Raw genomic sequence first — 26,886 nt, 5'->3', positions numbered from 1 at the left:
ACTGTGTTGAAAAGAATAGGAGTGGAGTGTGTGTATGTGTGTGTGTGTGTTTGGTATTTGTCTGTTGGTGTGTGTGTGTGTGTGCGTGTGTGTGAAAATGTGGGTGTGTGTGAGTGCGTGTGTTTGTCTGTGGGTGTGTGCGGGTGTCTGCGTCTCTCTGTGTGGAAGTCAGTGGTTGGGAGAGGTCGGTGTTATTGGACAAATTTGAAAGAGCCCTAATAGTGTTTATGGTAAACCACAAGAAGTGGGTCACAGGAAACTTGACATACAAAAAATAGAGCAAGTAATAATATTCCATTGTTTCACACATTCCCAAATGTTTTCCCAATCAGTGTACTTTTCTCAATACATATGGCCTCCAACTCACTATGTAAAACCAATGAGAAAATAATATTTTTAGACTTCCAAACAAACACTGATGAAGGAAGGTGCCTGGTGTTGTTTCTGGTTGATTAGTCTCTGGTTGGACAAGCAAATTCCACAGTTGTTCACTGGCATCGTATGCTGCACTGTGAAGAAAGGCCTGGCTTTGTGGATCCTGCTGTCTTGAGCCTATTTTACATTGCTGTTGTATCCTACTTCATCTTGTCGCAATAATAATTTGGCTTGATTGTTAACCTGCCACTGAGGGATGTCCCAAACCAATAGTACAAGGAAGGAACTTAACTTCTTTTCTGTGAGTATAGCTGAAATTACTCACCTGGCATTCTTAACATTTGAAAAATTGAGCTCCATGTCCTCAGCACTGCCTGAACGTTTATTTCCATGTTGTGTGTGCCCTTGAGGGTGTACTGCAGTCAACAGACTGGTGCTCGTGGAGTACAGAGACCATAATATTTGTATCTGACATGTAGTTAATAGTTCATGAACATGTCATAGAATCATCCCTGGTGGATTGCAAAGGTATTTTCAGGTAGGACCTAACAACACCACCTGTTTGCTTTCAACAGTCATTGATAATGGTAACATCATTCTTGCTCGTATTCAGTCCAAAATGACTCCAGCCTTAAACATTCATCACAATAAAGATGTTCATCAGTCAACATTGTCAATGAACGTTAGGTTACATGACTGTCGGTGACCAAGTAACCACTTGATGTCGCACTTTATATACTGCTCTGAGTCAGAACAGCTCGGCTCACGTTGGAAGCATTGCAGTAATTTGATTGGTTAAAAGGCAACACGTGACGTGGTTAACTCCAAAAAACTATTTCACTGTGTCGGAAGTAGGCTAATGCATCTGCGTTTTAATTTATCTACAAAGTAAAACGTCGAGATCATTTTCATCAATGCATTACATTTGCCCTGGATAGTTTAGCCTACATGCAGCATAACGTAATGGGGGCGTGCCAAAGTCTAACGTCTTTGTCAGCTTTTACTTTCGGTTTCTTGCCTTATGGAAAGTCCCGCAACAAAATACAGACCGGGCAATATTTCTAATAATCGAGATGTATCCAGCCAGAAGTTTGCTGTAGGGTCGTGTCATCCTTGTAGTCGGTGGAAAGACGGTGATATTCTCTAATTTTGCAGTAGCCTACTACAAGTTGCAGAGGTGCAGAATAACGACGAAGGACAGGACAGTCAATTCACTTCCTCTTTCCAATGTAAGTTGCATCGAATTGACGTTGGGATTCTGTGTATTAAATCTAACCTACGCTGTAAAATAAAGATACAGGTATGCCATGTCCACGGATAAAATAGCGAGAGGGGCGTCACTAGAACCGTTTTACTGGGGCACGTGTCCAAGTATTGAACTGCTGTGCAGTAAATAAATTAGGTTTTTAAATTTGTCTCTTTGGCAGCAGATTATTGTTATTATCATTAGATTGGACTGTGCCCCAGTAGGCCTATAGTTTTGGGTCTAGTGACACCCTGACGATGTTTAAAACAATCCATTTTAGTTGATATTTTAACTGAAAGTGAAAGTGTTGCGTCTTCTACATCCACTTGACACAGATTTGAATGCAGACGCCACATAAATGCAATCTATTTTGCTTTTCGATCCCTTTCCACTATGGCCAACGACTTATAGCTGTTCCTGATGTTTCTTTTTACAGAGTTACTGCACAGCCTCAGCCTGTGCCTTGTAGGGATGCAGAAAATGTCGTACCTCTCGCCACTACTGTTTTTGCTAGTGGATGTGTGTGTGGTGCAAGGTGTTCGCCAGGCCCAGCTCTCCCCCCTCCTCATCCCACATCCCTTTGTGGTTCTTTGGGCTGGGGGACTGCTCCGAGCCTTTGCCCTCCTTTTTCTCACCTACACCTACCCTGGCACCTTGCCCTGGATGAAGAGCTTTGAAGGGATCCAGACCGTCTGTGTTTTCAGCTTCTTGTCTCCAGCTTACATCACCTTTCTCTGGACCATCGGAAGGTCGGCCGTGGAGAGCCTGTGGGGATGGCATTCTTGGGAAGCGGTATAAATATACACTACAATCTATAATATACACTTTGATACACATGTATACAATGATGTGCAATGCTGAATAGCTTTAAATTATGCTTATCAGTTGTTATCTGATCACTGCTGAGTTTGTTAGACCTGTTAGGAGTATCATGACAAAACAGTAGTCTTCATGACAAGTAGTGAAATGTAATAACATGACACTTGCAAAGTGTCATTTGAACTAACCCTGTGGTTCTGTCGAAAAATTACAGTTACTGCAGAGTTATGTGGTGATTGCTGTGTCCTTGCTGTTCTGGACACGCTATATGCCAAACATTCTGTCGAAGGAGACGCAAAAACCTACCAAAAAGAATGGGGCCTCCCTGCAAAGACTGCTGGGATACATGAGGCCGCATGCCCGGCGTTTTACTGCTGTCATGACCTTAGTGATTGTCTCCTCACTGGGTAGGCCTGAATGATTATTACACACGTACTGCTCAGTAAGTAATTCACAGGAATGTAGAATCTGAAAATAAGAAAATGTCTTCTCTCAACTGTGTTTCATCCCATCCCATCAAGCTGGTAATTTCATATTGCCTAATGTTCTACTCACTCGCCTTTTGAGTTTTAATGCACTTAATTTCTGACCAGGAACTTTTTTCTGAGGAGTAGAAAACTATTTTATAATGAAAGTGAAAGTGGGAACGCTATAGTGGGAAGGTTACATAATATACCGTAATGCTGTAATCATAATGTTCCCACCAGGGTGTTAAGGATTCATATTGAATGGACAGATCTGCCAGTACTCTGTACTCATTCTTAATTGTGATATTATGTTTGATATCAGGCGAGATGGCCATTCCTCACTACACAGGGAAAATGACGGATTGGATCATGAATGAGGATGAGCCTGAGGCCTTCTCTCATGCCATCACAGTCATGTCTGTGATCACCATCATGAGGTGAGAGACTGCTTAGGGCTACCTGCTAGTGTTGGCAGAACCCTAACAAACCCTAACAAATGAGTTAAAACTCATTTTAACAATGCAAACTTTGAACAGATGGTAATAGGGCTAATACGCATGATAAAATGTAGACTGAAACGTCTGTATCATATTCCCTTTCCTTCTGTTTGCAGTGCGTTGTGTGAGTTTGTGTGTGACCTCATATACAACGTCACCATGAGCAAAATACACACATTTATCCAGGGTCTGGTCTTCCAGTCTGTGCTGAAACAGGAAATCGCCTTCTTTGACAAGTCAACTACAGGTGGGTGTCACCCACGGCATACTATTATGGAACACAATTGTTCTCATGGAGTAGTCTTGGAGTAGCAACCAACAGTTTCTTTAAATCTGATCGCGTAATTAATTGTGAAGAATTATTTTACCATAGTTTTAGCATACATAATTGTTCATACGGTATATAAAGGAGATATCTGGCGATTTTTCTCATAGATCCCCGTTTCTCGAGGTCACGAATACTCTCGGTATGAAAACGGTCGGTTTCACCTAGCTAGAGTTACTGCAGCCAACAGCTAAAGCAGCCAGGCAGCCACAGCGCTACACTCTGGCATGAACATGGGGGCTCATGAGCATACCTCCAGAGTGTTGTACCGACAGTACTTGGTGACCTCAAGAAATGGAGATCTATGTGAAAAATTGCCAGATTTCTCCTTTAAGTCTGCTTTTCTTGCCGATTCACCTCTCAGTATAAGGATGCCATTGAGTGAACAATGCTGGTAGAGTATTATTAATTGCTCATTTAATGGTAAAGATTAATAAATGATACTCTGGTCAGTGTCTTCTGAAGTCTAGCTGCTGTCTTTGTCTTTGGGAGATTCAAAAGATCTGTCCCTCACAGTTCACAGACAAATCTTAGATATGAAACAGATCTTCCCATGCACATGCTTCACTTCAACCTGTGCTCCCCTCGCTTGAGCTCAGGTGATATCGTGTCGCGCATCACGACGGACACCAACACCATGAGCGAGTCGCTGAGCGAGAAGCTGAGTCTGCTGATGTGGTACTTCTGGAGGGTGATCTTCCTGTTCGGCTTCATGCTCAACCTGTCCTGGAAGCTGTCGCTCTTCACCGCCATGGGGCTGCCCATCATCTGGGTCATCCCAGAGATCTCCGGAAAGTTCTATCAGGTGAGCCTGTGGAGTTATGCCTGTGTGTTTAGTGGCAAAAAAGTCTAAATGCAGATGTCCTTGGATGTTGTTTCCCAAGAACATCTCTTGAGTCACCCTCATGCGTAATATGTATTATTAGTATGTGTAGTTAGCCATTTACGGCCATATGACAGTTGATAAGGTCGTCTGAAATGCTCAGTGAATTTGTGATATTTAGACATAGAGATGAATAAAGAGCAGCAGTGGACTGCTTTGTTAAGATTTCACATGGTGTGTCTTTGCTCTCACCCCAGAAACTGTCCAAGGACGTTCAAGCGTCTCTGGCTAAGGCTAATGATGTTGCCATGGAGACCTTCTCGTCCATGAAGACAGTGCGGAGCTTCGCTAACGAGGACGGGGAGACAGAACGCTACCAGAAGCGACTGGAGGAGACCTACTCCCTCAACAAGAAAGAAGCGGCAGCCTATGCAGTGTCCACATGGACCAACAGTGTAAGATGACTCCTCATTCCATTCGCTACTATTTTTAGCTGAATATGCTGGCTATGAATATGTTTATATCAATAATGAATATAGCATAACATGTCATTTTAATATGATATCATAGGGCTTGGTTAGAGAGTATTATGTCCTGAAGATACATATTAGGTTAAGGCTAAACAAATGGCATTTTTTTCTTTATCTAGATGTCCAGTCTGGCTCTTAAGGTCAGCATCTTGTACTACGGAGGACGCCTGGTGACCGGAGATGATGTCAGCAGTGGAGACCTAGTGTCCTTTGTGTTGTATGAGCTGCAGTTCAGCAGTGCAGTGGAGGTAACATACCAACACACCCCACACGGGGAGGTAACATCCCCACACAGTCAAATGAATCACACCCCACACACTCATTGCTGCCTCTGGGGTTGTGAGTTCTGTGGACAGACATGGTTGTTGTGGTATCTAAAACTGCTCATCTTAACAAACTGGCCAGATAAGCCCAAACAGGCTTGCGCCGGCATGCCAACTCAAAAAGACTTTGGTCGCTTTGGTAACCTTGATTGTTGTCAGTCAAGATTTGAAAAAGAAATGTGTTGCCACTACTTCCTCCTTTTCCTGAGTCTGGTCAGTCCAATGAATTCCTGATAATTCTGCAGACGGGATGTACAAATAAAATGTGTTTCAGAGAGCTTCAAACCCTATGCATCCCAAATCAGTGTAAACAGATGCTTAATGCTTTTGTTGTTGTTTTGAATTCCTTGTGCTGCAGGTGTTGATGAATTATTACCCACATGTGAAGAAGGCCATAGGTGCCTCAGAGAAGATTTTTGAATATGTGGATCGGACTCCTGAGATACCGCCTGACGGGACTTTGGCACCACAAAAACTTAATGGACATGTGCAGTTCCAAAATGTTACCTTCTCTTATCCAAAGAGGCCAGACACAGCTATACTGAAGGTAAGTGTGTGTGTGTGAGAGAGAGAGAGAGAGAGAGAGTAGAAGTAGTTCTTGTAAACGTTAAATAAAAAACTCACTCACTTCTTTTCCTCTACCTCTGTCTTTAACCCCATCCTGTTCACTTCATCTATTCCATCTCCTTCTGTCATTCTGCTCTCCTCTCTCTGCAGGGCTTGTCTCTGGAGCTGAAGCCGGGTCAGATGACGGCGCTGGTGGGTCCCTCCGGTGGTGGGAAGAGCTCGTGTGTGAATCTGCTGGAGCGGTTCTACCAGCCCGAACAGGGATGCATCCTGCTGGACGGAGAGCCCCTGCAGTCCTACAAGGACGAGTACTTACACCAAAAGGTGCCCCAGAGTCCCATTCAGCAATGCTTCGTGTATCAATCAGTCTGTTTGATACAGTTTCTGAAAGTTAACTTTCACTAAGTGTAAACTCATGAACATTTATTAGAACATATTAAACATTCATTTCAATTCGATCTAAAACTAGGTTTATGTTGTAATGTGTTTTACAGTGAGTAAAAACATTCCCTTTAAATGTTTACATTAACTTTATTTGATTTGATAGCGTATTCATATTGTGTTTTGAATTGAGTGCATCAATGTCTTTGTGTCTGCCCCAGATAAGTGTGGTGAGTCAGGAACCCAAGCTGTTTGCCCGCAGTCTGAAGGAGAACATAAAATATGGCATAGAGGACGCCTCTGACGAGGATATGATCCAGGCGGCCAAAAGTGCCTATGTTCATGAGGATATCATGAAGATGCAGAATGGCTACAACACAGGTCAGTCTCAGGGAGTGGATGAGAGTTTGAAGTTGACAGTGTATTATTGCCTTGTTGTTTGCCCAAGTTGCCTTGTACTGAGGTCTGATGCTAGTCCTTGAAAGTGTTTTCTGTTGAAATGTATTTTATGTTTTTTTCAAAGATGCTGGCTCCAAAGGCGACATGGTCTCTGGTGGTCAGAAGCAGCGCATAGCCATTGCCAGAGCTCTCGTCCGCAAGCCAAAGATTCTTGTGCTGGACGATGCGACCAGCTCACTAGACACAAGGAGCGAGGAAGGGGTGAGTGGGGAAATCCAGAATATTCCGTTTGGTTCCCTTTAAATAGCTTAACTGGTCATCTTGACAGTTAGTTGACCTGTGTTGCTTTAGTTTGTATCAGATTTTATGCGTTTGAAATGTATGTCCTTGTATCATTCTCACTGGTCACTCACTCTTACTCACTCTTAATTTGGTCCAAAGCAATTCAAATATGTCAGTTATTATTAAGGACCAGTCTCCCCAGAGAATAGTTCAGTGATATGTGCCTTGCTCAAGGACACAATGGTGGCAGCTGGGAATTGAACCCACAATTTCTTACGCTACTGCATACTAGCCCGGCTCCTTAACCGCTACACTACTGCATGCTAGCCCGGCTCCTTAACCGCTACACTACTGCATGCTAGCCCAGCTCCTTAACCGATACACTATTGCATGCTAGCCCGGCTCCTAACCGCTACACTACTGCATGCTAGCCCGGCTCCTTAACCGCTACACTACTGCATGCTAGCCAAGCTCCTTAACCGCTACACTACTGCATGCTAGCCCGGCTCCTTAACCGCTACACTACTGCATGCTAGCCCAGCTCCTTAACCGCTACACTACTGCATGCTAGCCCAGCTCCTTAACCACTACACTAGCCCAGCTCCTTAACCACTACACTAGCCCAGCTCCTTAACCACTACACTACTGCATGCTAGCCCAGCTCCTTAACCACTACACTACCACTGCCCCTAAGACTCTGTGCGTGTCCTATAGGTCCACAAAGCTCTGGCTAAGATGAGAAAGGAGCTGCAGTGCTCCGTGCTTCTGATCGCCCACCGGCTGAGCGCTGTGGAGAGGGCCGACCACATCGTCTTCCTCCAGGACGGCAAGGTCCAGGAGGAGGGATCCCACGACCAGCTGGTCCAGAAAGGGGGTCTGTACGCCGAGTTTGTGAAGAAGCAGAACACCTCCATCCATCGCAACGCTGCGGAGACCAGCGGCTAGGTGCAAGAGGCCTTATCGAATTTTAAGTTGCAGATGCCAGTGGTCAAAAGTTCTTCAGTGAGCCCATATTAGCCAGATCGACTGAAAAGGATTGGGGATAGCAAATCAAAGAAGGCTAAAACATCTTGGTGACAAAAAAGTTAGTTAGTGTGGGCTTTTGGCCAACCTCATCTAGGCATTGCACTTGAAAAGACAGATATTTTATTTAATTCAGTTTTCATTGTGGTTATGGTGTGGAGGAAGTCCATTTTTTCTCATTACAGCTTGCAGTTATTATTATTTAACAGACGTCTTTCATTTCTCATTGTTTTGTTAGTGTATGTTTTCTTTTCTTTTCACTCTTCATACTTTACTTGCAATAATCAAAAGTACACAAAAATCATGCATATGCCTGTAATTTGACCTGTAATGGTACGAGTCAGTCATTAGTCTGTTTGTAGTCATTTCTCCAGTTCTATAGAATAAGTACGAGACACATCAGTTTTCAGGGTGGGTATTTTGGTCAGTTCTGTCCACGCAAGTAAAGTGAAGAAAGAAACTAAAAAAAAGAATTGTCATAGAGTGCTTTGGGTACTCACTAAGCCTTTTTATTTAAGGCATCTAAAATGTATATATGCTTGGTTGGTTCTCATGATTTTTTTAAAGATGTATATTTTTAAACACCACTCCACCAATTGTAATAGTTATCTTCATTCACTCACAAGGCCAATCAGACCATTTTACAACAATTTCAGTGTCATTCCTAATAAAAAGTGTTTTTAATTCTAAAAAAGTGTTTTTAATTCTAAACCTCTGTGTGTTTATCTTTCTGTGAAGTAGCAGTGTTACTGTAGTTTTGAAAGCAGCCCCTTATTTGCCCCTTGGTGGCTGTTGAACAGATGCGTACCAGAGCACTCGAATTCGTCTTCACCCGGCGTGACATGCCATGAAGCATCTATATTTAGCACAGCACATGTAGCCTGATGTGGGAGAGTGCTGGGCTGAAGTAGGAGTTTCATCTGTGGCGGCAGTTTGGGATGGATTGGACTGCAGAACTCTGCTCTCCGTGTGCTGCATCACCAAGGGCACCGGGCTCCTGCATCCAGGAATGATCTCATCTTGTTCTCAGCAAGCAGTTCAGGGATCTGTGGCAAACTATTTTCATTCTAGTTCATGAGCAGTTGTTCATTCGCTCCCCTGCTCTGAAGCATTCACAACTTCACTTAGATTTCTGTAGAAGCACATTGGGCACAATCAGATAATTCCATTCACAGGATCTGAAAGGCGTTTGTCTTTTCCAGCAACTTTTATTTGACCACCAGATGACACATTCTATAGATATTGTTGATGATAGACTTTCTGATGTATTCTATGGAAACCCATTTGACACGGATCATTTGTCGCGATGCTGAAGCCGCGGCGGATGTGGAGCTGGAGGACTTTTCTTGACACTTTTGTTTGGACGTATCAAAGCTCCCCAGCAGGAGGCCTTGCTGCGGAAGCTCCAGACTGCATGGGCTGACTGCAAACAATCCCCACTTCTCCACAACAAAGCTGTCATGACGTGGCTTACAGGAAGCGGATTCCACAGACAATAAGTTCAGATGAGTGGATTTGCACTGGAAAAGTACCATGCCAATTAAATTAGGACATGACAAAATATGCACAACCAATATGGAAACAGTTGTTTTATGTGTGTCATGACAAGGCAAACTGAAACCATTGGCATTTTTAACATCACTAGTGATAATGATGGCATCTGCATCCAATCAGAAAATGGAGCATGTGTATGTAAAGCTGAGAGAAAGGCTTGGTAGATTGGTGCCTCCCCCTCAAGACAGAGACGGAGACTTTTTAATGAGGAGACACAGCACTCAAAAAATCCTCCATAGAAATGCATGGGGTTAATATGGCAGTTTTGTCTACACATATCCCGCCCCTTCGGCGGCTAAAAAGTCGTCATGTGAATACATTGTGTTGTGATCTCGCCGCTGGAGCAAGGTTGGTGTCATGAAGCCTTGCACAGGCACATTTCTGCCGAAATAGACGCCCGATAAGTGCCCAAAAAGCATTGCAATATGGCCGCCGATTGCAGGGACTTGCCTAAAAGGACTTTGCTCAAGGCACCTCAAAATGCTTGGGCAAGGTACCTCTGACCCGTCAGCGCCCCCCTGTGGCACTCGGCCACCAATGCACCAGGAAGCAAATGGTGTCAAGTACACTGAAAGCTATTCAATTTCACACCCACATGATGGCACTGTGAGTTTAGTTTCTTGATCATTAAGGAGGCCAAAGGAACACAAGTATCTAATATACAGACAGGCCAACAGAGCTTCCAATCCAGGGAGATAAGTATTTACTTTGGCACCTGAATATAGCTAATGTCATCAGCAATAGTTTCTGCTCATGGGGGACAATAAGCTCACAAACTCGGAGCTTATTACTGTTTATTATTCTGCAAAATTTGTCTACCCAATTCCTGTGGGTGATGTGCTCACGCTGTTGGCTGAAGAGTTTGTACAACTGATAACTGTTCAAATAATGAAGACTATAAGGGCACACCTTTAAAGGCACACTATGCAGGTTTTTTAGCTTAATATGCTAGTTTTTTTTAGCTTAATTTACCTTAATTTAACAGCTTCAGAGTCATTGGAATGGTTATATGACTTTTTTCGGGGTGAATGGTGGCCGTCTCGCTTCCCCCTAGCGCCTGTGAGCGGAAAAACCACCCTTGCAACTGTGGGACGGCGGGCCGACGGCCTCAGTGTCAGGAAGTATAACGAGTGTAACAAATTGCTTTACTGCATTCAAATACACATACACGCCAGGCACCGGCTAGAAAAAGGTAGCAATGGAGTTTCTCAGACATTCGTCATGACAGAGCCAGCGAAAAAGAAGCAAAAACCGAGAAAACAGTAAGGAAATTGCCAATACTGCAGTTTACCTTTAAAAAAGGCTGCTGTTGTGGCAGTATTAATCCAGTGGCAAAAAGACTGATGGAAGGCAGCATTTGGTAACGAAACAGGAAAGAGCAAAAACAAAATGAAGATGAGTTGGGGGGGGGGTATGGATCTGACGTCTATGAGTGGCCCAGAATATCAAGCGGCAAATTATGCCCCATAGTTCTATTAAATATAAATTCCATTTGAAGGAAAATCTGCCTTATTACTTTCAAGCCCAAACACCCTCTGAACAGACAATGGCAAAGTAGAAAAAAAGCTTTTTTAAAGAACAAAATCTCTTTTAATATGTACAGACGAGATGTTTGTTGATGCAGCCAGAAGCTATATTAACCGAGGTTGTACAATATCCAAAAACTCAACAATGGAGAGTCAGATAGTCTAACATTTTTTTGTTGTTTTTTTACACTGAAAAAGGGAGGGGAAAAAACAAAACTAGAAGACACAAATAGAAACATGATCTACAGTACAACTGTTATACAAGGAATGGTGTGAAGACCAGTTCTGAAGTCTTTTTTTTTTACTATACATGTGTCCTTGCTATTACGTTAGCAATGAATGTGTCTTGTCCTGAGTTAACATAGTACAAATAATACAGTTCGCCAAGTCAAGCATAAAAATCAAGCGTAAACTAGCACCATCCTCTCTAGTTCAGGCAAGCTGACGCTAGAGTCTCCAACTCCAACTTTTTTTCCTCTTCTTTTTTTTTTTTTTTTTTTACAGTACCGACCCCCAGACACAGGTGACATATCTGTGGTTCAGAGAGAGATGTGAGGTGTGAGAGTGGTCTTATGAAAACAACAACAACAAAATAGCTTCTGCCATAACAGGCCAAGTCAAAAACCAGACATCGATGGAAAAAATAACCCAAAACAAAACTAATAGCAGATCCTTGTTTTTTTTTTTTTAAAAACAACAACAGGTATGGACAAAAATTGACAGGACAGAGCAAAAAACAATGGGGGGGAAATGAATAGCTTTGTCTATTATACACATCAAATAGCTGGAGCAAAGTGATGCACACACACAGTACGCAAAGGGGACAGATATACAAGCTAAAACACTTCACTGCTAGCACACAGAGGACTTTCATTTCAGAATGGTTGTGACAGGAGACATTAGATTTTCAGGTGTCACATAATGTTGGAGGTGATCGATCGACAAGACATAGGCTATGACTTTAAATGACCTCCATCGTGAACTAAAAGAAACTCTCCACCCACAACGAACATGTGCATCTGAAATGAAATTCACCATCTCACGACACGTTCATCTGACTTTTATCGTAGTGACCACCAACTACAACCACCCCAGCAAGGGCTTCCTGTGTCCCCAGACGGATGACCGTCCTACCTAAAGCAATGCAACATCACAAGCTTGAGCCCAGCTGAGATGCTCTTGAGTGTTTGAAACCTGCACCACAGGGATCTTTCCAGGGGTAAGGTTTGAAAGCATTAACACTGAAAAAAAAACAGGGAAAAACAAAAGTAAAACAAATAAAAAAACAAAAAGAAAAGGAAATCTTTTGGGTCTCCCAGCTGCTGACTGACAGCTCAGAAAAAAACAAGTGTCCAGATGTCCCCACCACACTCTCTCTTTTCTCCTCTCCTCTTCCCTCCTCTCTTCTCCTCTTCTCTCCGCTCCTCTCTTCTCCCACTATGGGCTGCTCCTTAAAATGCTTCTTTATGAAAGAAAATTATATTCCTTATAATCTGTACAGCTATTTACACAGAAAGCAGGAGGGCAGGCTGCCAAGTGGGGGCCTCTGGGTAAGGGAACCCCACCGCCCCGATACTCTGCTGGGAGAGAGGGGGGTACTGGGGTGTTAGGGGGTTGTTCCACATCCTCCGCAGAAGCTGGGGAGGAGCTGTCTCTAACTGCCCCCCTGTGGGGTAGCAACAAGCCTGGTCTGCTCCGTGAGTTCTGTCAGTCTCCCCCGCTCTCGCTCTCTCCCTCACACATTCACGCCGCCTCTTTTCCTGTAGGGAGGGGCAGCTCAGTCTGAGTCGCTGGTGTCGGAGGAGGAGGAGGAAGAGGACGAGGAGGACGAAGAGTCCGAGCTGGAGCTGCTGGCACTGAGGCGGGAGGGCACCGGGTGGGGCTCCGCCGCGCTGGGCTTCTCCACTGGGACAGAGGGGAGGAGAGAGGGACAGAGGTCAGTCCAAAACACACATACACAAAACACTACTCCATCATTTTCTCAAAACATTTGTTATCAAAAGGCAGTCAGTTTGTTTTGGATGTGCCCGAGAGAGAGAGAGTAGTAGAGAGAGAGAAAGGAAATGGCTGAATGGATGGAGGGCTAGATGGAAAGGCTGAATGGGGGAAAGGGGAGAGAAATGGGACACCAGAGAGAGAGAGAGAGAGAGAGAGAGAGAGAGAGAGAGAGAGAGAGAGAGAGAGAGAGAGCACCCTAACTGAGGCGGGCTCCATGGAGGGAAAGCAAAGTTTAAGATGCACAGTGAGGATGAGATTCAGGGAGAGCGGACGTTTAACCACCATTAAATATTCACCATTTGTCTCCTGCGCAGCCACACACAGCCACAGGAACTACGGGACCAAGAGATGTCTAGGCAGAAATGTGTGTGTGTGTGTGTGTGTGTGTGTGTGTGTGTGATGCAAAGCCCCTGGCGTGGATACAACAGAGGAACTGTTGTAACAGAGGAACTGTAGCCTTTTTAGCCGTCTAGACAGGGCAGTCTGAATGAGAGTGAGTAAGTGTGTGTGGTTTCAATTTGATGTATAGTTCTGTGTGTGTGTGTGTGTGTGTGTGTGTGTGTGTGAGAGAGAGATACTCACCCTTGGGCTTCTGGGGTTTCTTGGCGGAGTTGAGCTGACCGCTGACGTCCTGCAGTCTCCTCTCCAGCTCTCGTCTCTTCTCCAGCGCCAGCTCCTCTTTGGACTTCCCACCGCCCGCCTTCTTGACCACTACACACACACACACACACACACACACACACAAAACGCGCGGGTGAGAGCTCTGGGTTGGAACTTTCATAGGTTTCTATTTGACTCTGTTTCTGCTCCCTCCCTCCAGAACACAGTCCTCAGAAGTATATGAAAGGTATGAGACAGTGTTATTCTAAGAAGTATCTCAGGTCTCTCAACTGTTTGTATGTGTGTGTGTGTGTGTGTGTGTGTATGCATGAGAGTGAGACTGACAGAGTAAGACCGAGAGCGTGCGCGTGTGTGTGCATGAGAGTGAGACTGAGAGTGTGTGTGTGGGGGCAGTCGTGACCTACTGGTTAGGGCTTCAGGCTTGTAACCGGAGGGTTGCCGGTTCAATCCCCGACCAGTAGGAACGGCTGAAGTGCCCTTGAGCAAGGCACCTAACCCCTTACTGCTCCCCGATTCACTAAATAATGAGCTGTAAAGTAACTTTTACAAATTTTTTTTTAAAGGATACCGACTAATTATCGTTATAATCAAAATCACAAAAAAATAGAGATATTATTTTTTGTCCATATCGCCCACCCCTAGTATGTATGTGTGTGTGTGTGTGTGTGTGTGTGTGTGTGTGTGTGTGTGTGTGTGTGTGTGTGTGTGTGTGTGTGTGTGAGAGAGAGACTGACCGTAGGGCTTGCGCGGCTTCTTGCGCAGGCAGGTCATGACGTAGCGCTCGAGCTCGCGCAGCGTGGACGGCTTGAGCGTCTCGAAGTCGATCTCGATCTCCTCGGGGTTGGTGTCGCGCAGCGAGGGCTCGCGCGCCTGGATGATGTGCACCACGCGGCCCAGCTTCTCGCCCGGCAGCTTGTTGATGTCCAGGCTCAGCTGCCGCTTCTCGTCGTACGACATGGGGCTGGTCTCCTCCTCCTCCTCCGAGTCGTAGTGCGGCAGCGCGTACACCGGAACCTGGCTCTTCTTGGCGGGCCTGTTGGGGAGGAGGTGGAGGTTTAACACACAACGCTGCTAATGCCACATAATGCCATGTGCTGGAACACACTACAACTCAATTACATGATGTAATACACAGGTTATCATATTAATATTCATCTTCAAGTAATATCACTCTCATAAACATCTCTGCTCCATTTATTCGTGTCTTGTGTTGTCCTGGACCATTGTACAGGCCAGAGCAGGCCACATTCTGCACATATTTCACATTTGGTAAGATGATAAAACATTTCAAGGTCAAACAAGTATTCACAACTATTCTGTTGACTACAAAAGCAGTACAATAAGTACAGAGCAGACAGAATAAGGTCCTGTGTGTCCACCAATCCCGTTTTTTGCGCCGATGGCGGCTATTTTCTATTCAAATCCTATGAAGTTTAGCGTTCACAGTGCTCAGTGCCCTTGGCGGGGAAAAAAGCTCTCGGCGCTGACCGTTTTTTTTCTGCAGTGCTCAGAGCGCTTTTACAACAACGCTGGCCTCGTCAATGTCACTTCTCTCTGGACGACCGTAACCTAGCAACAATAAACACTTGACCGAAGCGCTCTGAAAATGAAGTTAAGGGGGAACTATCAACACAAAAAACTCGATTTGTAGACACAGGCCCTTAGGTCCTGCAAAGCTGATGCTGGTGGTGGGAATGATGGTCAGTCTAGCGGTCAGCAGATCAGTACCGAGGCAGAGGCTAAGCAGATAGCATTTAGACTAAATGGGCACGCCACCGCATCAGACAACCAAATAAGGGCACGAGCCCAGGAGAAAAGGGGGACATAAGGACAGGGCTATTAAGAGAGGAGATAACAAGACAGAGGGACAGGATGACCACGCCAGATAACAGAGGGGACAGGAAAGAAGGGAGGGACATAAAAAAGAAAGAAAATCAACCAAAAATAACCAAACAAAGATAGAGATATCTCTAGAGATAGAGATTTAGGGCCTGTTTACACGTATCTAGATATTTGAATAAACGCATACTTTTGTATGCGTTTGGCCCTTTCGTTTACACGTAAACAGAGATTTATCTCCCTCAAACGCATACTTTTACAAACGCACTCTAAAGTGAAGATTTCTTAAAACGATGACGCGTTCAATTGTGTCGTGGGTCAATTCGATTTAATATGTGCAGCAAAGATTCTAGAGCGGAGCTTTTGGACGTGCAGTGCAGTGCCTGCCTGAACATTTACATTTCACACAAACTGTAGCCTACACACCACACGTGATATGCGATCATTTTTTATATTTCGCATACTATTTCGTGCTCACCTCACACAGGTTCACACAGCAACTGTCTGTTGACTTCTGAGTTGTTATATTGTTAATTATAGAGTTGTTTAGTTGTTTACTTCATGTAGAAGTAAGTAAGTAAGTATCGTCTTGTGACGCTAACATAGCCTAGGCTAGGCCTACTCAATGGATTATAACATGTTGGATTAAATCATCTTCATTTCCAAACCTAGAGGATGTACATGTATGTAGAAGATAAGGTAGGCTATGTTTGTTATTCTGGCCCGCTGTGGCATGATTAATTACCGTATCTGAGAAGTTATGCTATGGTGAGTTTTAAATGGGTTTGCTATTCTGGTTAGTTTTGGCATGACGTGCGAGTTTTAGCGTTATTAGCACATTGAAACGTGTTGTGATGTTGGCTCTGCATGCTGCCAACACTGTCATTAAAACAGCCCCATTCCCCCGACCTTCTCAGTTAAAAGGCCCTATGTGTGCGTGCAGACTAGCTGGATCATTGTCCATGAACACTAGCCTAGCAACTCATGGATACTCAATATCCTACCACACTTACATCACGGCAGTGTTATTACATGTCTTTATTAAAATGCAGATATATTCTCATGAATTAGCCTAGGCCTATTATTGGATGTAATTAAGATCGCAGGATGTGTGGGCGTACGGTATACACGCACGGCATTCTAAATCGCCTGTTTACGTTGTGGATAGCTAAATAAATGTAGCCTAATGTTTTTAACCAGTCATGGGCCAAACATTCGCCTTTGGAATCATTTTGCGTTCTAGTGTGTATGGATATATTTTCTAATCGAATGTCGTGTAAACGCGATTAAAAAAAAAAAGCATACAAAATATCCGTTTTTAAAAAAATCTAGATACGTGTAAACAGGCCCTTAGATAGAGAAAGAGAGAGAGAGATAGATAGATAGATAGATAGATAGAGAGATAGGGAGAGAGGGGGGGGGGATTCGGTAGGGCGAGGCTGGTTGACTCACTTGTTGGTCTTGTTGCTCTTCTTGGCCGCCCCCTTCTTGCCCTGTGTGGAGGAGGCGGCCCGGCTGGACTTGCTCTTGGTGGCCTTGACCGCCTTCAGCCGCTCCCGTTCGGCCCTCTCTCTCTCTCTCTCCCTCTCGCGCTCCCTCTCTCTCTCTCTCTCCCGCTCTCGCTCGCGCTCCCTCTCCCGCTCGCGCTCCTCCTCCTGGTTCTTGCGGCCGGCCTTGCGCTTGTCCGCCTTCTTCTTCTTCTTCTTGTCCTTCTTCTTCTCGCGCTTCTTCTTGGGCTTGATGATGGGGCCTTGGGAGAGCGCAGCCAGCTGCTCATGCACCGCGCGCAGCTGAGGAGAGGAGAGGAGAGGGGGACAGCTGTTAGAGCACTCATCCACACACACATGCACACAGACACATCACTAAAGTATTCAACTTGGCCTGTGGGCTCTGTAATTAACTATACCACCAAGGAATCATGGCAGAATACAAATCTAAAGCCTCTTTAAAACATGAGAAGAAACAGGCGGTGTTAAAAGATCTACTCTATATTGAGACAAGTTAGAAGTTCAACTCAACATAAACCTTGATTTGTGTGATCAGGACTTGGCCTTGCTGCCCAGACAGAGTTCATTTTGTCATAATGAAAAGCTTGCTATGCCTTAGGCTGCCTTTACATAGCTAATTAGAGAATAAATCAATACCTTCTCATTACACTAATGGTGTAACTTGTTTTTATTAGTGTCACACACAGCAAACATTAGCCGCCCACGACAGTCAATTATATATCACAGTGGTCAATTTCCCCAAAATAATTGAAAAACTAAATCTAATATTTAGGATAATTCCCACTACTTTCATACATATCATTCCAGCCAATTACGTAAAGACTGATTCAAGAAAGTTATGCGGAAGTTTTTCATTACTAATTGCATATTACAAGTCTGGAAACCTCTCATAACAAAAAAAAAAAATTAACACGTTATAAGATGAGTTAGTAGATTAGCTCCACTTTCTACCAGTTTGACAACATAGATCTTTTTAATTCCTAATTGCATATTACAAGTCTTGAAACCTCTCTCATAACAACAAAATAAATGAACATGTTATCAGATGGGCTAGTAGATTAGCTTCACTTTCTTTGACAACGTAGCTCTTTTTTAATTTACAAAGTAATTCAAAAGCAGTTTTGTACCATTATGATAAGCATCTACTTGCTACCAATTATGAATTTGTGACTAGCCTCAGGTCAATGTGAACATATCAAAGTCTGTGTGAAGTCATTACCAACACTTTCTTTGAACCACTCATATTGCAAGTAATCTTTCAACTGAGTTTGAGTTATGTCAACAATTAGTTAGTTTAGCAAAATATGTGCTACCACTAGCATGCCAAAACCAGTCTACCTGGCTCCTGCTTATCTGGTAGTGTGGGTTTATCGTGTTTTCTTTGTCGACTGGTATGTGTGTGTGTGTGTGTGTGTGTGTGTGTGTGTGAGAGTGAGAGTGTGTGTGTGAGAGTGTGTGTGTGTGTGTGTGTGAGTGTGTGTGTGTGAGTGTGTGTGTGAGAGTGTGTGTGTGCGTGTGTTCCCATACCTGTGTGCAGACCTGGTCCTGTAGCTCGGCCAGGCGGTGGGCCCTCTCCTCCTCGCTGTCGGAGCTGGGGCTGCTCTCACTCTCACTGTCGCTGCTCGGCTCGCTCTCCGACGAGGAGGAGGAGGAGGAGGAGGAGGACGAAGACGAGGAAGAGTGCCTTCCCAGCATGCCCATGCTGCCGCGGCCCACCGCCATGGCGGCCAGATCCTCATCCTCCTCCTCCAGGACCTCGTCCGGCATCTTAGCGTAGCGGAACTCAAACACATCCTGAGTGGAAACACACACCACACACACACACATTCAGATACACAACAAACACCTTCCAACACGTGGAAAAGAGATGGTTCGCCATCTATGTTCAGCTACTGATAAACCAGTATATCAGCTTGTCATGGAAACACATTTTCATGAGTATCATCAACTCGTATAAACAGGGTGCATCTTGCTCATCAACACAATGAAATTAGCCATTTCACTCCAATTATCATCAAACCAAATGAGGGCACTAAAAATAAACACATGTGCCACCAAAAATGTAACAATGACAAATGTAACTCCAAATAAATCTGGGTAGTGCAACCAAACGTCTCTCTCTAATCTAATCTAATCTAATCTTTTCCTGTCTAGCAGGCAGCTGACGGTGAGGCCCATGCGGAGTGCTGACCTGCAGCTTGCGAGCCATGGCCACCACGTCGTGGTCCGGTGGGTTGTACTTGTAACAGTTGGAGAACATGAGCCTGATGTCCACGGCAAACTGCTGTGCGTCTCGGTACTCCCGCTCGTCCATCTTCCTCTGGAGGAGCGAACAGACAGGAGAGGACAGAGAGGCGACATGAGGAGCGGTCCTGCTAAACACAGATGCCCCCCACTGTGCAAACTGCTGTCAAACTGATCATATTTTACACCACGTCTTTTGATGAACCTGATTAATGTTCCAGTTGAGATCATGCATGTTTTTATACACGTTTCAGTAGTCATGCATGTTTTTATACATATTTCAGTAGTAATGCATGTTTTTATACACATTTCAGTAGTCATGCATGTTTTTATACATATTTCAGTAGTAATGCATGTTTTTCAATGTCTGGTAGGTTCAGAAGTCATGAATGTATGCGCCGCACTACCTTCACGAGGCTGAGGTCCATGGGGTACTTGATGATGTCATGGTAGTCGTGCAGGCCGAGCGCGGACACGTCCACGGGCTTGTAGAAGGGCCAGGCGTAGGCAGCGTGCTTCTTGGAGAGCAGCTCCTTCAGGATGCCGTTGCAGTACTTGAGCTGCTGGCTCAGCTTGGCCCTGCGCCGCGCGCCGCCCGGAGGTGGCCGCACCGAGTCCGGCAGGTCCTTGCGCGGAGGCTTGATGGGCCGCCCGCTGCCCCCGCGCCGGCCGAGCATCTTGGCCCCCGTCGGTGCCACCCCGCCCGGCTGCATCTCCACCACCGAGACGGGCACCAGGGAGAGCGGCGCGTCCGGGGTGAGGCCGTGGCCCTTGCCCATGCCGCCCACACGGGCCTGGGAGAGCGGCGGAGCGAGAGGGGGGTAGGCCATGGTGCTCGGGGTGGTCGTGTCAGCCTTGCGCTTCACACCCTTCTTCTGCACGACGATAGAAACAGACATACACACACACAGACACACGTAATTTAAGTTGAAGGAGAGGGTCGCACTACTTAAACATGATACTTAAGGTCACTGCACAGTTACTGCAGATTAAATGCAATGACACTATTGTGATTTTCAACAGAAGAGTAATTAGACCTTTCCTGCAGCATAGTACAGGACAGTCCACCATTAGACCTTTTCTCAGCTCAGTGCCACTACCATTTATAGGCAGGGTGGTGGACACAACCCTAAAGAGTCTGGCTATTAGTCTGTGTGACTGTAACAGGGTGTGGCAGCAGGTGTGTGTGTGTGTGTGTGTGTGTGTGTGTGTGTGTGTGTTACCTTTGCGGTGGGCTGGGTGTGGGGGGGCAGGCCCAGCACGCCGTGGCTGGTGAGCACGGTGGGTGGCGGCAGGCTCTTGGTGAGCAGCGTCTGTGGGGGGGTGGGGTAGCGGGAGTCGGGCGTGTCGGGGGACGAGGACGAGGAGTAGGCCGACTGGGACACCGCCGGCACCTGGTGAGCTGTGCTCACGCCCCCCGGAGCTGCACAGGACCACAGAGGACACACACATCAGAGGGGTACTATACACACACACACACACACATCAGAGGGGTGCACTACACACACACAGACACACACACACATCAGAGGGGTGCGCTACACACACACACACACACACACACATCAGAGGGGTGCGCTACACACACACACACACACACACACACACACACATCAGAAGGGTGTACTACCAAACAATAGAAGAGGGATGTTCAGCCTAAAGCTCAAGGCGTGCTCATTTGTCAGACAGAGGCAAAGATCTGTGACTACTGGCTTGTTGCTTGCCATTTTGTTTACAGCTTAAACTGCATTGGGATGCACAAATATTTGGACTTAAAAGTTGAAAGAAAACAAATCTGCCAGGAACGTATGGATAGAGGGTAATCTATAAAGACAAGGATGATGACTGAATTCACAGAGACGCAGCAAACAATAAGTAGTGCAGAATAAATGCACACTTCTATCTGATTTCAACATTTTGCAGATGTTTGTTCATTACATCATAAAGAGGAACAAGTTAACAAATATAAAACAAAGGGCAAATTGGTGGATTTGTGCAGATGTATCCTCATATGACCACTCTTACAACACTCCAATCTGCCGCCAATGTGAAATTGGTACGATCATGTTGTGACACATCAGAGGAATCCCATAGGAATGTACCATAATCATAGTGGTTGTCAAAACGTCCATAGCGGTTAGGGCTGAACGATTAATTGCATTTGCTATAATATTGCGATATGATCAAACGCGATTTTCTAACCGCACTCTGACAGGGGCAGCCGTGGCCTACTGGTTAGCTCTTCAGACCTGTAACCGGAGGGTTGCCAGTTTGAACTCCGACCAGTAGGCACGGCTGAAGTGCCATTGAGCAAGGCACCTAACCCCTCACTGCTCCCCGAGCGCCGCTGTTGTTGCAGGCAGCTCACTGCGTTGGGATTAGTGTGTGTTTCACCTCACTGTGTGCTGAGTGTGTTTCACTAATTCACGGATTGGGATAAATGCAGAGACCAAATTTCCCTCACGGGCTCAAAAGAGTATATATATATATATGTGTGTGTGTGTATATATATATATATATATATATATATATATATATTGATCTATATAAACTATCTATATACTGATCACACACTGGCTACTGCACGTCACCAAAGCGCTTACTAGCGTGACTATTTGCCTTCTTTAAAGTGCAGTAGAGAGAGCTACTTTGGTTAAGAAAAAAAAAATATCTTCATTACTTTTTGCTGGATTATTGCCATGTCCCTGGTTCCTAATTCCTTTCTCTTACTCCCCTGTGCTGCAACTCTAGCAGGTAACTTTGTTAACTTCTCCAGCTGACTTCATGACTCTTAAGGCTAAACAGCCATTCGCTGCAACTCTCTGTGGTAACTTTGTTTATCCTACTGACTATTGGCTGTAGAGTACAGTGATAAGAGGGTGCATTAGCGATTTCCGAGGGGGTTGGTTGCAGCATTTGTCACAGTTAATATGCGAGTAGTTGACAAACAGCAGCTAACCACAACAATCCAGCTGTGTTCTAACATTAGCTTACCAGCTTATATCTTATATGCCTGCTGCTAACTGTTGATAACGTTGCATGTTTAAAATATTGTTATTTTGCGTGCATAAGTAGTGAACTTAATTTGCACTGCGGTGTTGATGATGGTCATTCGGCCATGTTGATGGTCATTCGGCCATGTTGCAGGATTGTTCTGATTCATGATGTGCACGGTGTGTGTGGGTGTGTGTGACAAGGTGACAAGCACCGTGGCTGTATCAGTTTTCTGCCGCTGCATGTGACGAAAGAAGACCATATGGAATAGTAGTAAAATAGAAGCCTAACATGGCGGTCACACTAAGGGGGCACAGATTGTATTTGAGGGAACACTAGTTTTCAAGGCTGAAATGTCAACATATACTAGCCTACTGTGATTGAAATAAAAATATAATTCATATTAATTAAATTATTGCCTAAACCTAACGTCATCATAACCGGACTACTGAAGCCCAGAGGCAGGTGGCTCCTACCATGTCCATGGCGCATCCCCCGCTGTCCCTTGCGGCCTCTCCCAGACTTGGTGGGCCTGCTGCGGGGGGCCGGCGGGGCGATCTCCAGCTCCTCCTCCGGCATCTGGGCCACCTTCTGCAGGAACGCCTTCTCCAAAGACTGAGCCATCAGCACTATGTCATCAGTGGGCTGGGGGAACACAGACCAGACCTTCTCAAATATCAACCCCTCACACCACGCTCCACAAATGTGCCAGAACTTGTCAAACTTGTGAAACGTATGTAAGGGATGACTGCCACCGGAGGTGTCCAGTTACTGAATTATTGGACAAGGCCGGAGGCAAAGAACTCCACAATGCAAAGCTGTACTGTAAACATAGCAGCAGCATTGTAATGAATTCCTCTAGGACACATCTGTGTGAATGTGTGTATGAAAGACTTCTCACCTACCTTTACATTTTACATTTCTTCATTTAGCAGACACTTTTCATCCAAAGTGACTTACATAAAAATGTCAATTCTATTACAAGGGACTACATTGGGGTTAAGTGCCTTACTCAAGGGCTCAACGGCGTAACCCGGGAATTGAACCCACAACTTTCAGGCTACTGCATGCTAGCTATAGATTCTTAAGCACTATGCTACCACCGCCCCGTACCTTATTGTAGATGTAACAGTTGGTGAACATAGTGTTGAAGTCCTGTATGCACTCGTTGGCACTGCGATAGTAGTTGTTCTCCAGACGTTTCCTGATGGTCCCCAGATCCATGGGCTGCTTGATGATCTTGTGGTAGTCCTGACCAAGAACACCACAACAACGTTATTTGTGCTCACACTTGCACCCTCTTGGCATGTACCATCATGGTCTACCCATTTAAAGTCACTGGCATTTACAGACTTTTACAAACAAGCCACTTTGAGTTGTCACTCAAACACACAACACTCAACAAACAAGAAGACAAGCAAAAGCCATAAATATCTCTCACTCAAGCCACACACACACACACACAATAATCATTAGCGTGCAGAGGACCTATCAATGGAGCAGAGGACCTGCAGTTTGCTGCAGCGATACTGCCAGCAATGCACATAGTACCTACCAAAATGTAGACCATAACTACCTCTTACAACAGTAAGTTCAACTAATATTGGCCCTGGGCACTTTAATAATGCTGTATGCAGACATAACTCACAGGCACAAACCCAAAACCAAATGACACTTCAGTTCACACTGCAGTTCTTAGAGTCGCATCAGCACATATAGACTCAACACAACGCACAACAAAAACACACATGCCACATTTACACTTATTCATTTGGCAATCATTCAAGACGCTTTTATCCTAAGCAACGTACAAAATTAGGAATATCATTCAAGCTACATTGCAAAGACCTTAGGTGACAATAAATACTACTACAATAACTAATACTATCAGAGGTAGTCCAACAAATACCACTACCAGAGGTCAAACTACTTGAACGAGGTGGTGGTAGAAGGAAAAGGAAGAAGAAGGGAACAGAGGGAGGGAAGAGAGGAAGAGAGTGCATGATGAGTGTGTGTTAGGAGGGAAGGGAGGGAGTGCATGATGAGTGTGTGTTAGGAGGGAAGGGAGTGCATGATGAGTGTGTGTTAGGAGGAAAGGAAGTTCATGATGAGTGTGTGTTAGGAGGGAAGGGAGTGCATGATGAGTGTGTGTTAGGAGGGAAGGGAGTGCATGATGAGTGTGTGTTAGGAGGGAAGGGAGTGCATGATGAGTGTGTGTTAGGCCTTTGGGGTTGTTAGGAGAGTACTCTCCAAAGAGCTGGATCCTTAAGAGCTTCTTGAAGATAGAAAGGGGCCGCACTCTGGTAGGTCGAACAACAAATGAAAATAGTCTGGATCGTCGTGTGTGTAGGGGCGGCAGTGACAGATGACGCTCCCTTGAGGAACGCAGTGGCCGAGGGATAACATAAGCCTTAATGAAAGTAAGTAAGTGGAAGGAGACCCAGTAATCACTTTGCAGACACGCATTAGTGACCTAACACCACGCTGTAGCAGCACAGAACGTGCTGTCTAAACATGGAGCCACAACACAACTCCACAGAAAGCCGCTACACTCAGTCACACAAACTCACCGGCAGGTTGAGGCGCACAGCGTCCACGGGTTGGTGGAAGGGCCAGGCGAAGTGGTGGCGCCACAGGGCCTTGACCATGGCCTTGTGAAGGAACTGCAGCTGGTTGGTGATGCGGCCGCCCCGGGAGGGGTCGCTGACGGGGGGCTGGGTCGGCTGCGTGGGCATGGTGGGGCCGGACGGCGCAGGCGGCAGAGGGGGCGCGGTGGGCAGTGCGGGGCTCTCGAAGCCCTCAAAGAGCAGCGAGGGCTTACGGATGCGCTTCCCGGCACCGGCCGTCATCATGCCGGGGTCCATCCCGCCGACGAGCGACAGGCCCACTCCCAGAGAGCCACTGCCACAGAAACACACACACACAGCAGTGAGACAACAGGGGAAGTCCAGGGAGTAGAGGATGGGGTGGATGAAAAAGGAGGGAAATTGCATTTAGATAAAAACAGTTCAAAATTGATTTTTAACATAGACAATTAACAATATTAGGGATGGACAAGTGATATCTGGCCTTAATATAAACCCTTAGTGATCACTGCAATTATGCCAAGGTTAATTGGGATTATACTGTTATAATAACGTTCACAAATCAATGTAAGGCCAGTCTAAAAAGAACATTTACACAGCTGATGTTGCATGCAACGTTCATTTGTCTTGAAGCTATAGTTTTGTTCTAAGGTCCTCATTTAAACTCACACATACATCCACATACGCTACTCGCACTTTGACAAGTCGTTTTCTGCTTCCAATCACACATATAGTCGTCTATAAATGGTTCACATGATAAACAACTGCTAGGAGAGAGTGGTTGTGATATAAATAAGGAACACACAAAATGGAAACGGGTAGATTGCAGGTCTTGGCCGACATTAACCATAAGCCCAGCCCAAGGTAGGCTAACACAAAAACAGATATTTCACAACGTTATACTCGTACCGTAATTGCGTTTGATCACAGTGATTTACCATACATAATGTGCTAGATTAGCATATTCTTAATTCACTGTGGCCAAAACAAAGATGTATACATTTCGATTCACCAAAGCCTATACACGCTAAATGAGTCACTGATCATCACATGGACTACCTAACCTTACGTGTTTGTAAACATAGGCGCAATCTGCTAACCCAGATGGGCAGACGCGCCTCAGATGATTACGCAACCGAAGTACCTAGCAGTAGATACTCAATGACTGAGCCGGATTCCAGTCTCAACACAACCAAAACTAACAATTACACAGAGGTTTACTTCACATTCCTCATTTAGTGAATAGTTACCACTCAGGGCTATATAACTATAATCTTTTCAGCTAGAAAATGGCGGCAGCGCAGTTCCGCGGGGCGGGTTAGCTAGCCTAGTTCTGACTACTCTTATCATAGATGGTACCCATTGTTCAATTACTAAAGCACATAGGATATTTCTTTTAAAATACACATCAAGGTGATGAACGAACACGTCTGCGAGCATAATGATTAAAATTAACCACAGTTAATTAACGGTCCGTAGCTAGATTTTATGCGCCCGGATCGGTTTTCAAGAGCGGAGCTCACACAAAGCTAGGCGAAACGGCTCATTCTTAAATACCGTGACTTTATGATTTATTTCATGCGTGAAGTGGGTGCAAAACAAACTAGAATGTACCTGTCAAGAGGCGAATTAATAGCCGCATCCATCAGGATGGATCTGGATTTTAAACGTAGCCCAATTACTCAGAATTGTTCCACCGCTCGGATTCGAGTCATCCCTTGGCGGTGCAACTAGTAAATAGTGCCGGGTAACTTCCGCCTAATGCATTATGAACCTTCCCCAGCCAGGCGGAACCTCGCTGAATTGGACCAATCCCTCACGCCGACTGTAGTCGTTTCAAGTTGCTACAGGCTGGTCAAGCAATCCATCACCACCCCTATGTTACCGCCGCACTAGAAGGCAATACAGGCGATGTATTTCAACGATAGGTTAGTGTAACGCGGGACGTGTAAAGCTGTTC

At 45.3% G+C, this 26,886-nt stretch overlaps 2 protein-coding genes across 2 annotated transcripts; one reads left to right on the top strand and one right to left on the bottom strand.

The window, feature by feature from the left end:
- Positions 1 to 1,199: 1,199 nt before the first annotated feature.
- On the top strand, positions 1,200 to 8,751 carry tap1 (transporter 1, ATP-binding cassette, sub-family B (MDR/TAP)). Its single transcript, XM_076280823.1, has 13 exons — positions 1,200 to 1,604; positions 2,058 to 2,413; positions 2,655 to 2,847; positions 3,230 to 3,344; positions 3,521 to 3,651; positions 4,329 to 4,534; positions 4,810 to 5,007; positions 5,202 to 5,330; positions 5,764 to 5,952; positions 6,123 to 6,296; positions 6,575 to 6,734; positions 6,877 to 7,013; positions 7,749 to 8,751. Exons 2-13 carry the CDS (start codon positions 2,093 to 2,095, stop codon positions 7,977 to 7,979), a joined length of 2,184 nt encoding a protein of 727 aa, XP_076136938.1. The 5' UTR covers positions 1,200 to 1,604; positions 2,058 to 2,092; the 3' UTR covers positions 7,980 to 8,751.
- A 3,132-nt stretch (positions 8,752 to 11,883) lies between these two features.
- Positions 11,884 to 26,669, bottom strand: brd2b (bromodomain containing 2b). The gene is made up of 12 exons (XM_076280816.1): positions 26,541 to 26,669; positions 24,912 to 25,242; positions 23,455 to 23,592; positions 22,818 to 22,986; positions 20,571 to 20,770; positions 19,755 to 20,222; positions 19,295 to 19,423; positions 18,631 to 18,897; positions 17,048 to 17,385; positions 14,491 to 14,789; positions 13,718 to 13,846; positions 11,884 to 13,042 (listed from the first exon to the last, which is right to left on the bottom strand). Exons 1-12 carry the CDS (start codon positions 26,570 to 26,572, stop codon positions 12,915 to 12,917), a joined length of 2,628 nt encoding a protein of 875 aa, XP_076136931.1. The 5' UTR covers positions 26,573 to 26,669; the 3' UTR covers positions 11,884 to 12,914.
- Positions 26,670 to 26,886: the final 217 nt, after the last annotated feature.

Source organism: Alosa pseudoharengus, unplaced genomic scaffold (assembly GCF_046254945.1).
Source record: "Alosa pseudoharengus isolate Yale_2024_CS ecotype anadromous, Long Island Sound unplaced genomic scaffold, YU_APseudo_1.1 YU_APseudo_1.1_scf_12, whole genome shotgun sequence".
Taxonomy (NCBI): Eukaryota; Metazoa; Chordata; class Actinopteri; order Clupeiformes; family Clupeidae; genus Alosa; species Alosa pseudoharengus.
Note: the sequence above shows the minus strand (reverse complement) of the source record. Positions and strands in the feature narration are given on the sequence as shown.